Source organism: Vicugna pacos, chromosome 10 (assembly GCF_048564905.1).
Source record: "Vicugna pacos chromosome 10, VicPac4, whole genome shotgun sequence".
NCBI classification, from domain to species: domain Eukaryota; kingdom Metazoa; phylum Chordata; class Mammalia; order Artiodactyla; family Camelidae; genus Vicugna; species Vicugna pacos.
In genome coordinates this window covers 4,510,323-4,524,236 of record NC_132996.1, presented here as the reverse complement: position 1 = coordinate 4,524,236, position 13,914 = coordinate 4,510,323, and the positions used below count along the sequence as shown (strand labels likewise).

The following is a 13,914-nucleotide window of genomic DNA, read 5'->3' as shown; positions in this document are numbered from 1 at the left end:
CATAGAATACAAACTTGCAGCCGCCCGGGGGTGGGGGTGGGAAGGGACAGAATGGGAGTTCGAAATTTGTAGATACTGACAGGCATATGCAGGATAGACAAACAAGATTAACCTGTATAGCACATGAAAATATGTACAAGATCTTGTGGTAGCTCACAGCGAAAAAAAATGTGACAATGAATATATGTATGTTCATGTATAACTGAAAACTAGTGCTCTACGCTGGAATTTGACACAACATTTTAAAATGACTATAACAGTAAAAAAAGTTAAAAAAAAAGAATCCTGAACTCAGAAGAGTCTAATTCAAAATGCCAATAAAAATTGCTGTTCATCTCCCTTTTGACTAACACAAAGCTATCAGTGCCACTAAAAGAAAGATAGTAACAGTTCATTATCATTCAGGCTACACGTTTTATCCACGTGGAGCTGTATTTAGAGATTTTAGCAGTAACCACCAAATTAACTTTTTCTACATGTTATTTGTATGCAAGTGGGACTTGGGCGTCTTGAAGTAAAATAGTTGGCTTTTACCTTCTCAAAGGACAGCTTTTCCACGAGGTGTCATGACAAGTGCTGTCAATTTTCTGGCTGAAATCTATATCTGCTTAACCTAATGCCACCTCTAGTTTCTGATCCTGGTAAAACCTATCAAACATACAATCTAAACTTTCCTTTATGACTCAATGGTATCCTTTAAAAAAAAATCATCAGTTTTATAGTGCATCCCTGGTGACATATGGAGCTAGGTTGTGTCTTGGTCCTTTTGGGCTGCGATGACAAAATCCCACAGACTGAGTGGCATACATACAACGGAAGTCCATTTCTTACAGTTCTAAGGGCTGGGAGGTCCGAGATCCAGGCACCAGCAGGTGACATGTCTTTTCACTGTCTCCTCGTGTGGCAGAAGGGACGAGGGTATCCCTGGGGTCTCTTTTGTAAGGGCTCTGCTCTCATGACCTGATCAATTCCCAAAGGCTTCACCTCCTAATATCACGATGGAGGGTTTGAATTTCAACACACAAATCTGGAGGAGGGAGGGCACACTCAGTCTGTTGCAAGTCGTAACTACTCCCACCATGTCCAATAAGAAGCTTGAGCCAGCTCTGCTTGCTCAGGTCTTACGACGCTTTTCAACACCTGAAAGCGTAAGAGGAGGCAGGAAAGTGACCAGCTGTCACTTCTCAAGGCTCATCGTGTGCCTGCATCGAACATGTCCTGCTCTCTGGTCTACCGTGGACGTGGAAAGCACATACATGCAAGTGGATGGAATTGGGGGGAAAAGTCAAGGAAGATGGTCTTTTAGTGTCTACCACACGGACGTTACGGACTCCCCCATACACGCTGTAACACTGATTTGGCTTTGAAGTGGATCTGTTGCCTATTTATTACTTCATTTTGGTTGTGTTCTACATTGTTGAGGTTGCTGAAGAGCAAAAGTCTGTAAAGGTGGGCTGTTGCCATATTAAGTGTTTCACCAAAATGCTTAAGTGAACATCGTCTTGTTCAAGACCAACACAGCACGTTCACCCCGTCCTCCAAGCCCACACCCAGCTGTCACTGAGCCCCCTCAGTCCAAAGAGGGCATGCTAGATTTCTAATTTCAAAAATCAAAACTCCGAACAGACGAGGTTTCAAATCAGGTTTGGCTCACTTTCACAAAAAGCCCTGCATTTAAAACTATCTGTCTTCATCAACGCTCTACAAAAAACGTCCAAGTGAAAAACCCCGAATCTGAGAAAAGATCACTCTTTACAGCCCCTCTGCCTACACCATGGCGCGTTCACAGCCCTCCCTGACTCCCAATTGTGCAAAAACCACTAGCCTGCACACAGTGCAGATCACCGAAAAACACAGTATTCATCTATCAAAATTAAAGCCAATATGTGGATGTCAGCACACCGCGGTGAGGAGCAAAGATATGCGACTATATGCAGCAGCAACACTTGTGAGAAACAAGACCTGCTTCATTTTCATTCTAAAAAAAAAAAATTCCTTTGTAAGAAACTATTTCCTCCTGTTTGTGCACTTGTGCGCTTCAGTGTCTCTTGGGCTTAATCCTTTGTTTAGGACTTACATTTGGTCCTGAAATACTGTGTGGGGAGGCAGAGCATTTTTGCTGCAGCATTTGTCTTGGATTCTTTCCTTTGGCTATTATATATTGCCCTCCTACAGTTTTTTGCTGAAACTATCCTTCATATAAAAGTTATATAAAAATATTCCCTTTGAAACTGCATAAATTCTGAACTGTATTAGTTTGAAATAATGGAAAACGGTGTAAAACACTAAAGAGGCTACTGACATGATTTACATTACCCTAATGAGACCTCATATCCAGTTAACGAAAATCTACTATCTTTTGTGCTGAGCTACGAGGGGCTTCCAGGGTGAGGGGACCTAGTGATGTCCAGGCACTGGGCATCTTAAATGTAGACATTCAGACTTGGCTCCTATTTTCATGCCAGGAAGAATGTTACTGAAATGTTCAGCTACTGCCTTTTTACACTAATCATATCATTTCAGCAAAGAAAGTTTCAGAGTAAGTTCCAAAGGGAAGATGGATTGCGTCATGACTCAGCGCTCAAGGACGGAGACATAAATGCACTTCTGCTGCAGCCTCCTGGAATGATGGGATTCTCTGAGACCCCATATGCTCAACAGTCCCGTGTGACAGCATGTTTATCGCTGGTCACTGGAGACCAGGGAGTCTGGGGACATTGCTCCGCTGTTTGACCCTATTGTACTAAAACAATAAAGTTTTGCTCTCATTCGCTGAAAGGGAAAATCCTGTTTTCAAAAATTACTGTAATTCAACAAACACACAATGGTTGCTACTGTATCACAACCTTGTGGCATCTTTTACTGGCAGATAATGGCTAAACTCGCCTCTTAAAAAGAACCTCTATTAAGCAATACAACCTATGATGGCAAGTCAAAGCCATGCTGCGTTTAAAATATGTCATCTCCATTACACTCTGTAAGATTAGGAGGCTTTAAAACACTTAGAGTAGAACAGAAAATATAAATACAACAGAACATGAGATTCAGACACTAATTTGATTCTCAGTGTTCAGACACCTTAGAACTAATTTGTTTCTATAACTCTCCGTTTTGTTGCCTTTGCTTTAAGCTCTGATCTTTGCACCAAAGTCAATGTGCTGTCATCAGCAAGGACAATAGAAAACTATGTTATTTAACAAAAAAGCTGGACTACTTAAAAAAAAATCTAAGGCCACCATTACTGAAACTGCCGGCCAATCAGTAGATAATGATAATGTAATAGACAATTCAAGTCCTGGTATATTACACAACCAAACAGAACTATATTCAGAATCGTTTACCACCGACACCTGTAACTGTCTGAAAGCAAAAAAACGGGTCAGGAAAATGCAGAGTGTGTCTGTAATCTTAGCGCCCTAAGCAGGAAGTTCTGCCTAGTTAGATTTAAAAATAAGTAAGTCACACTGTGAGTTAATCGCTACCTTCTGGATTCACACTCTGAGCAGCACCAGTTGTGGCCAGTTATTATAACAAGGGCACCAAAGTGCACAGGCACTAAAATAAGAATATGTGGACGCTTCTGCTCAAGGACGGTTTTTCTCCGTGCCAAGAGGTGGGTCAGGAATGGGTAGCAAAAGTAAATGAGTTTGAGAAAGAATAATAAATATGACATAAGGATGTATAAACATCCAACTAGGCACTGCAAACTATCACATTTTTCCTCCTTAGCTATTGGACCGAGTTTCCTATTGGAGACAGGGACCAAATTCAACCTCCCTCCTCTACTGGACTGGTCACCTTCGGTCATTCTGCACGTGCTGGCTCAAGGGTTCAGTAGGTAGGCATCCCTTTTAGAACAAGAATCCTCTGCGATGGAGAGTTCTGGAAGGCCAGGGGACGGCAGCAGAGCAGGAGATGACTCTCATTTACCAACCTTCTTAATTTGTTTTCAGTTTGTTTCTTAACTACTCCCGTTATCTGGAGCTATTAGGTACAGGCAGATCAAAAGCAATTTTTTTTTTTTTTGTATCAGGTTGGACAGGATCCAACGCACCTCATGCCAAGGACAGGATGCTTGTCCTCTTTGTTCCTTTCTTAACCCCAGCGTTAGGCAGCAGCTGACACAGTCACGGCACTCAAGTGGAAAGACAGTTCCATCATCAGATCACAGTTTCAAAAGCCCTATTACAGGCCAATTCTAATTTTATGTTGTCATTTCCTACACTTTATAATCTGAGGCCAGATCATCTAAGGACCCTACATTAACGTTTGAAAACTTTCATTTTTCCTTTTCTGTCCTTTATTTTGTTTTCTGTCTTTCCGCTCATTATACTCCCTGTTTATGACCTCCCCAAACTTTATTCTGCCTTAATCTGATCAAGAATATTGTCTTCTTTAATGAGCCATTAGGGAGAGCACGTTTAAAATGTCCGGAATCAGAACAAGGGTTTACATTTAATAAGTTACTACTTTCTTTCATCAGCTCAACTGTTGCCATTAAAATTTTTCAGGTGATGTCTAGAATTTTTCAAGGAACTTTTGCTCTATAACACTTAAGAATAAGCTGCCTTTTAAAAGTTTTCCCAACTAAAAATCCACTATGAGTGTTATTTTTTTTTACTCTGTATATAATAATTTTGTTTTAATCTGACTACCTTTTCCTCTTTCCTAGTCTTGTGTTTATAAAATGAGATTGACACAGAGGAAAGTATTGAGCAATCTGAACTAATCAGTGTGTGTGTGTGTGTGTGTGTACTATGAGTAACTGAAAAACAGCTTCAGCTAAAATATGTAGAAACAAATCCAGGGAAGCTTTCACATCCTTGATAAAATAAAGCATTAGCGTTTCTCATATAGACTAAACAGATACAGAGTTTTAACAACAAAAAAATAAAATGAGATTATGCTTTTCCAAAAAAGAAATATGAGCCGCATGACTAGGTTTTAGTCAGAATCTTGGGTCAGTGGGCAGTGATTACATACTTTTCGTTTTCTGTCCTTGACCTCTTGTAACTGATACTTGGGGAGCTAAGGATTACAAAATTATGGCTAAGAAGTCATGCAAAGTATAAATGGCATTTTATTCTATGCAGTTGAAAGGGCATATAAAGTACAAACAGTAACAAATCTAAAAACTCAACAATAAAAGACTGACTCTGGTAGAAACATTAATAAGTGAAACAAAACTCTAGAAGTTTAATCTTGAGCCTAAACCTTTTTTTAAGTTTAATAAAAAAAAATGTTGTGCTTTAACTAAGACAGAGGGTTATAAAAATGCACTGCTAGCATATTTTACAGAAAGTACTGTAATAAAGTAAATCTATAAATATTGAGTGATCTTCTGCCAGGAGGTGACTCTGTGGCTTCCCTGTACCCCCTCCACTTCAGATGACTTCAGCACACTGAAATCCGCAGTCTACTTGCCATCAGAAAATATAATAAAGTTTGTGTTTGTTTGTTTCAAAGTCCCAAAGCCTTTCAGTGAAGTCCAAGTGAAGGACACACCAAGAGAGAAACTGGTAAGAAAATAAGAAAGCTAATATGAGTTTACCAGAGAACAGTCGAACGATGCCAGCTCAAAGGCTGAAGCCATTAAGAACAGCCTGGTGATCTCCTTAGGGGATGTGTGAGAATTTAAGTGAGCAGATAGAAACACATTATTGACTTAGGAAAAAACAGAAACCTATGGGTCAGTTCAGGTAGATGGCAGGAGAATCTACAACATCCGCTCTACTTCAGAACTGAGGAATAAATCAACTTCAGATCTTGGTGGAGGTCCAGAAAGCAAATAAACTCAGTCAGTCGCTGGGATCCAATGACCCAGGTGTCCTCCACAGTAAAGGAAAACAAACAAGCTTGCTTGGGACCTTGATAGCTGCTTAAAGAGCTTTGCTTCTTGCAACCAGTTGGGAAGCCTTCTGTGCAAGAAAACTAAGAGCAGAAGCCGGGTCCCCTCTATGATACAGATGAAACCCCCAAAGCTATTTTCTCCAGGATTCCGAATTTCTGAGCCACGGTGAATCCCATTGGGAAAGTCACTGTGGGGATCCTCAAAATAAATACATAAATAAGTTGTCACTCTGTTCCCGCTACTATTCCCCCCCCACGAAAAGCATCATTGCCGCTCCCCTTGCTAAAATAAACATAAAAATTAACCATCCCGAGGAAGCCACTCTTGAGTCCCTCCACCCGTCCCAAATGCCCCATCCATCGTTTCAGTCCAAAAGGTTAAGAGCCTGGCCGTGCGGCGGCGCAGCCAGCAACTTTCTGCAACTCCTGGATCCCGGTGTCAGTGACCGTTGGACACCAAAATGACTTCTCTAGGGACAGGGAGATGAGCCACCTGACCTATCCGATCACCTCCGGCACGCGTCTCACACCCTCCAGTCCCATTTCGGAAGAAGGGGCTCTCGTAGGTCAAGGGACAGGCACGAGACCCCTTCCGCGCTCCCCCCACCCCCCACAACCAAGGTTCAGAAGAAAACCTGAAAAGGGTGATGGGGGGACGACAATGATGACAACAAAAACCATGGTTATTTAATGAAAAAAAATAAAATCGGAGTCTCTTACCATCTCGCCTGAGGTTGGCGTTGCGCAAAGCTTTGATGGATGCGCTCTGCGGGGTTGCAGAAGTGTCCCGGTAGCTGCAAAAGTTTGCGCAGGCTAGCGTGTAGACGAGGATGAGCCGGTGCATTGGGATCAGCGACCCGGGGACAGCGTCGCTCCGAGAAAAAGCCGGGAGACGCTCCCGGGACGGCGGCCGCGCTAGTGGCCGAGCTCTCCCCGCACTTCCTGCATGCTGAGCTCCCCGCGCGGGCGGCGGCCGCACTTCCTTGTGGTGCCGAGAGTTGATAAATGGTGACGGGACAAACAACAGGTTGACGTTTGTTCGCCCCCTCCGGCGGCCGGCAGCTGCAGCACAGGCTGCAGGGGGGCGGGCGGCGCGACGTCCCGGGCTGGGGCTGGCGAGAGGCGCGGCCGCGCCCTCCGCCCCGCGGGCGGCGGCGGCGGCGGCCCCGGAGCGGCGCGCGCTCGGGCTCCCGGGCCGGCCCGCACCCGCTCCGCTACTGAGCATGCCCAGTGGGGCCGCGGGCCCGGACGCGCGGCCCACCGCCCCGGGCTCAGCCCTGGACGGTAGACCAGACGTCGGAGGGGAGCGAGGGCGAGCAGGGAGCGAGGAGCAGGGTGGCCGGGAGCCAGTGGGACGGGGCAGAACCCCCCAACTTCTCCACCCACGAGACATCGCTCTTGCCTAGGTGATGGTGGGGCGTGGGGAGGGGCGTGGAGTTGGAAGGGCTTGGTTTACAATAACCAAGAACAGATTCTACTCAGAAGAGATTTCAAGATGTGAAAAAGTGGAAAAGCGAAAAGCGCAAGCGCAGAGGAGCTCGAGTCTGAGCTTTCCTTTTAGCGCCGGTAGGTGTGACCTTAGCCAGGTCCAGGTTAATTTCTCAGGGACAAACAGCGGGTCCTTCCTACGTCACAGCGCCCTAGGTGTGGCAGGCGCAGGTAAAGAAACAGGTGCAGGACAGTAAGTGGTCAGCGGTGTTGGTGTTAAGTCTCATCCCCACGCCCCGCACTGAAGGGGCCAGAGGTGGGGGCGGGGTGGGGAACAGGGGTCGAGCAGGGGCAGACTGGCAAAGTGCAGCTGAGCAAAAACTGTTGTTTTCACAAAATTCACAGGTAGAGGCGGGGAGCATACAGGCCTTGGAGCCTCCCGTCTCTGAGCATCTGGAAGCTCCGAGGTCCAGAAGGACTGCCTCTGGATTCCAGGAACTTCTAGACCGTGCCTCTATCTGTCGGGGGTAAGGGACTATATTTGAAACAAGAGCAGATCGAAACTCTGCTGCTCACTAACTTTGTCACCCTGAGTAAGTCATTTGACCCCCTTGGGCCTTAGTTTCTATACTTAGAGGGAGAGCAGCCGTTCTTAGTTTGTATGGTTGTGGTCAGCCATGAAATAAGTTTTTGTATTTTGCTTACTTGGTAGCTGAAACCAAATCCAAATTTACATAATGTCTCAGCTGTTAAAAGATGAGATCTAGAAGGGATGTTTTCAAGTCTAAGGCCTTTAGGCTCCTGAAAGTCTGGGGTATGAGAAGTGATATGCGTATGCAGAGAGCTGGAAGCGCTGAGAAGACTAGGAAGTTCAGGAGAATTTAGACCTGGGATTACACCATCCAGCGTCGTCCAGGATGCGTGTTCTTTCTACACACTCAAAGATGGATGTGGTTCATCTCTTGGCATTTTTGTCTAAAAGAGTGTTACGAACTGTGGCCTTGTGCATTGTGAAATAAATTTCAAAATCAGCATTACTTCTTTCTATTATTATTTTTTTGTTTAGGTATAGCCAGATGTGTCATTTCTGGTGTACAGCGCAATGCTTCAGTCATACATGAACATACATACATACATTCGTTTTCATATTCTTTTTCACTGTGAGCTACCACAAGATATCGAATATAGTTCCCTGTGCTATATGGTATAAACTTGTTTATCTGTTTTATATATACCAGTCAGTATCTGCAAATCTTGAACTCCTAGTTTATCCCTTCCCATCTTCTTCCTCCCTGGCAACCACAAGGCTGTATTCTACGTCTGGGAGTCTGTTTCTGTTTTATATATAAGTTCATTTGTCTTTTTTTTTTTTTAGATTCCATCTATGAGTAATATCATATGGTATTTTTCTTTCTCTTTCTGGCTTACTTCACTTAGAATGATATTCTCCAGCGCCATCCTTGTTGCTGCAAATGGCATTATTGTGCCATTTTTATGGCTGAGTAGTATTCCATTGTATAAATATACCACAGCTTCTTCATCCAGTCATCTGTCAGTGGACATTTAGGTTGCTTCCATGTCTTGGCTATTGTAAATAGTGCTGCTATGAACGTTGGGGGTGCAGGTATCTTTTGGAATTAGGGTTCCCTCTGGATATATGCCCAGGAGTGGGACTGCTGGATCATATGGTAAGTCTATTTTTAGTCTTTTGAGGAATCTCTGTACTGTCAAAACCAGCATTACTTTTTTATTGACTATTTTCTAGCGCACTTTCAGGTTCACAGCAAAATTGAGAGGAAAGAATGGAGATTTCCCCTGTACCCTCTGCCCCCACACATACAAGTCCCCAACCTGAGTCCCATACTTTTGTTGAATTGATGAACCTACATTTATGGTACATTCTTGGTCACATATGGTACACATATAAGTTACATTATGGTTCACCCTGGTGTTACGCATTCTGTGGGTTTGGACAAATATATAATGACATGCATTCATCATTATGGTATCATTCTGAGTATTTTCACTGCTCTAAAAAAAATCCTCTGTGCTCCAGCATTACTTTTTGAATAAATAGAATGGAAACCCATAGCTTAGACATTTAACTTTTCAAAGTTAATTACAGATAATAACATTACTGTCTCATGACTATTTTGTCTCAAACACACACAGTAGAAACACACACAGGGATATACAAAGTATTTCAATGGGGACTGATCAAAAAAGTTTGCAAGCCACTGGGAAAAGAGGTCTCAAAATGTAATCAATCCCTGGAAGAGACACCAAGCAGGGACACAAAACCTGGGTTTGCATTCAGTCATTTATTCACACAGAAATTTTATTTAAGTATTAGATTTTGCCTTTTGCCATGCCCTAGTCTAAAAACACTGGGGATAAAGTAGTGAAGAAGAAGAGATAAAATCTCTACTCCCCTGGAGCCTACATTCTAATGGATGAGAGAGACCATGAATAAGTAAATATGTGTCTATATTAATAGGAGAAGAGGATCAGAGATCAATGGGGTAGGAGACTGTATAATTAAAATATATACCACTTTTATAAAAGTGGTTGGAAATGCTGATTAAATTTCCTACATGGCTCCTGATATGAGAACACAGGAAACATTAGAAAATGTGCAAGTGGCTAATGCTATTATGACAAATATCAAAATGATTATTTATCTCAGTATCTTATATAAAATATTGAATTTAAAGTATTCAAAGTTTTGCCCAAGATACTGACATTATGCACTCAACAAGGCATTATTAATTAATAATATCTAATAATTACCTGAGAATAGGAAAGACCATCACACATAGTCAGCATGGCCTTCATTTTTAATGTTAGTAAATACCCCAAATCAACCATAAAACCAAAAAATTAGGCACCTGCACCTACCTGATTGTTCTGAACCTGGATTTCGGTATTATTTAATAATTCATTCTTATAAATTAGATTGAGTGTATCAGCCAAGCCATTGTACACAGAATAGATGTTCAAGAAAAATGTATTGAGAGGGTGGCAAAGATCTGGTATCAGGATAAAAGATAAGATTGATGTATTTATTTTTTACATGTATCTCAAACTGACTTACCAAAATATTGAATTTGCCACATTTTAAATGCCTATATTTCAGAACAGGAGGCCACACGATGAAATCCGACTGATAAATATTTATTATTATTTAGAACAATCTAAATCAACTATTCTATATTTATTTGATCTTCAGTGACATTCATATAACTATAAAAGATACCTGTATTATTTAGCAACATTAAAAGTATGAGAGCAAGTAATAAAAAGTCCGTATAAAATGGCATTTATCTCAGACAAATATTCTGGCAGTGACGATTTGATAAAGGGGTAGGTTGAGGTATGACACTATTTGTATCGTCTATTCTTCCTTTGATTAACAGACAAAGAATGATGTTTCCTATTGCATTTTCAAATATGACTGGTTTCTTTCACTAACTCATTAAAAACCATGATGGAAAAGAATGAAATGTGACATGACCGTTTCAAAGCCTTTTCATTTGTGCAAGAGGCTCACACCGGTGTCTTCTTTTCTTTTAAACTAAACTTCTACCAACTTTGAGTGAAACCTACTTTATTCAAACAGGACAGCCCTACATTATTCATCTACTCAGTAGATCTCAGAAAAGGCAAAACACTTTGACATAACATCCTAATTTCTGTTTTGCTGCTAGACTATTGAGCATGGTCAAAATCAACTTTTATGGGACCTAGATCCTTTACTATGAAATGGAAATGTTTTACTAGATTACATTAAAGGCTTCTTTCAGAAATCTGAATTTTTTGTTTTGCTTTTTAACTCTTGCCTTCACTTGTAATTTTTCACCATGTGTTATATATGTAATTTGAGCTTTATCAACCTCAAATGCATTTTAAATAGTTATTAGAAAGTTATGTATAAGAATTATATACAAGAATAAAATTATATACAAGAATTATATACAAGAATAAGTTTCCTATAAATTTTAATGAGTTGATATTTTGATATTCCAATAACTAACCTATAATAAAATGATAGCTTAAAGGTTATTTTATTATCAAACATTAATACTTCTATTTTCAAAATTATATTTTCTTTTAAAGAAATCAGTGGTTCAACTGTATAAAAACATAGATCAGGAGAATATGTTTTAGAACAAATTACGACAAAGCTAGAAAAGAAATATAATTAACTGATGCTTTAAGATAGTTAGCAAAATAATTTTGACTTATGATTTGCCTCAAAAAACTGGATTAAACTCAAGTTATTTTCAAAATTAAATTAAAAATATTTGAATATCCTGGATTCCAAAGAATGAAATTAAATATCTATAAGATGGAAAAGTCTGCTGTGTTTTTTGAATCATTCTGCATGATTTGAAAGACCTGGAATACTGGCATGGTTACAGAGTATTTTATATAAAGTATATGCATAATATATTATTAAATTATGTTAAGTCATCAACAAATAGCACACTGTTTTTTTTTAACCCATCCAATGACTCAACAATAAAAGCTACCCATTAAAATCCTTCATATTTTTAACTGACTTTTTTGTCACATGTATCACATTTATCCTTTCTTTCCCATTAGTACGAATATAAAATAAATCATAGAAAGACTTTTTAAGCATCTTTTCTTTAAAGAGGGTTGAAAGAGGGAAAAATTGACTCTGGAATTAGGGCTGTTTGGAGGACTGACGCTGGTTTAATTACCTCGTTTCCAAGCAACATCAGCCTGCTCTTCTTTTCAATCATTGGCGAGGGAGCCCTGCCTTCCTGCGAGGGGCCATGGCGCTGAGTTCCTTCTCGCTAAGTCCTTATCTTTGCAACTCTAATTTCAATGGCACGTACTAAATGTACACCATAAAAATGCATGGCAACTGGTAGCGATGTTTCTTTCTACTCAACAGACTCAAATGTAGGACTGTTTCTATTTCCCATGTCCTACTTGAAGCAATCATAGTACGTGGTAACAGAACCCTAAGCCCAGGTGTGTTCAGTTTACACTATACTCTTATTATTTGCTTTAAACACACACATATTGTTCTAGATTCTTACATGGCAATGTCAGATACATTTGACGTCGTGCTTGACACGTTTTGAGCGCTAGGTTCCAGATTTGATCTTTTAAAACTGGTGGTGGGTGTGACAATCAGCTTGACTTTTTGACAACTAACAGGTCCAATCAGTCAATGAGGCAGGTGTTCTGTTCCGTCAAACATTAGTTTTCCTTCACTACATTGAATTAACCAGTGATGCAGCTTAATAGAATGCATCATTAAGTTACGTCTATCATGTGAAAGAATCCTTACATCTATAATTATTTTTCAGCTTAGTTATCATTTTTTTATTTGCTTTTATCCATTCTTGAGCTGCGTTATTTAAATTTAAGGTTTCAAAGACGAATACGTTGCCTATACAGCAGGATTTCTTCTTTAATTGATCTGGGGATGTCTGCCAGTCTCCTTCAGAATTCTGCACTTTTATAAGATTGGCTTACACCCAGTGAATTGTCATATTATGAGTTCTTCTTGCCATTTCTTGAGCAAGAAATTGGCATTCAGATCTTTAAATGTTCCTTTTCTGCACTAAGAACTTTTTCAATCAATAAATTACTTTCTTTTATTTATGTCCCTTGAAATTCCATTTTACACATTAATTCTTCTTTTCAGTTGAGCCAATATTAAATGTATTAAGAAGATAATATTTAAAATTCTAGTACTTAACACATATTAATGACCAGTTTTTTTTTTCCTCTCTCTTCAACTAATTTAACTCATCTAATGTGTATTCTCCTCCATCAAGGTGTTGCTTTTAAGAATTAGTGGTTGAGGTCATCTTTTGTTAAAAAATCTTGGTTACCTTTTCAAGTTTATATTTAGTCTCCTTATATTTAGTCTACTAAAGAAAATAAAATTGTTCTCAGAAGCGAAGTAAATGTTGACAATGTTGTGCAAAATGAGTAACATAGTTCACTTTGAATAACTAACTTGCTGTTAGTTATCAGAAATAAATCACATCATAAGATAATGACCCTGATTCTTTTCTCTCTCTCTTTTTTTTTCTTTTTTTTCTTCTGAGGCTACAAGGAATTTGTTTCCTGGGGAAAGACTGGAAAAGTCCCTCATTGGAAAATTTTAAATTTCAGCGAGAGAAAGACTGTTTTGATAAAGGGTAGACAATATTCACTGTTCTCATCAACATACTCTTATGAATATTTTTCAGTATTATATACTGATCAGCTAATTAAAGGACCTCAGGTGAACCTTAAGTGTACTATAACATGGCAACCTTGAAAAGTCATGACATACACTTCATGTTTGTATTCTTTATGATTGAGCATAGCCACTTGCAAAGTAATGAAAAGCCGTCTGTGGTTCAAACTGTGTGTTGGACGTTCCTGTTTTAGAGTAGGCTGCAGTGAAACTCTAAACCTCTCAGGAAGCTCATTGACTTTGTGTAGGACAGTCAATGAAATGCAACCTCAAGAATGGGCTGGACAAAGTGAAAAACAGTAAAAATATAATAAAGTAAGAAGGGGAAACCATAGAAAAGAAGTAGGTTATTTCAAGGTAATAAAGGTAAAAAAAAAAATCTCTCCAATTAGAATCTGCCCAGGTGC

At 40.1% G+C, this 13,914-nt stretch overlaps 1 protein-coding gene across 2 annotated transcripts in view; it reads right to left on the bottom strand.

Annotated features, from left to right (window-relative positions):
• PDGFD (platelet derived growth factor D) overlaps window positions 1-7,077 on the bottom strand; it is a 221,954-nt gene extending 214,877 nt beyond the window's left edge. Inside the window, exon 1 of one of the 2 annotated variants that reach the window (XM_031675363.2) lies at window positions 6,571-7,077. In XM_031675363.2, the coding sequence (XP_031531223.2) occupies window positions 6,571-7,075 (505 nt within the window). In that variant the 5' untranslated portion in view covers window positions 7,076-7,077. The remainder of the gene's footprint in view (window positions 1-6,570) is intronic. The other variant, XM_031675362.2, reaches the window with a different exon arrangement.
• Window positions 7,078-13,914: the final 6,837 nt, after the last annotated feature.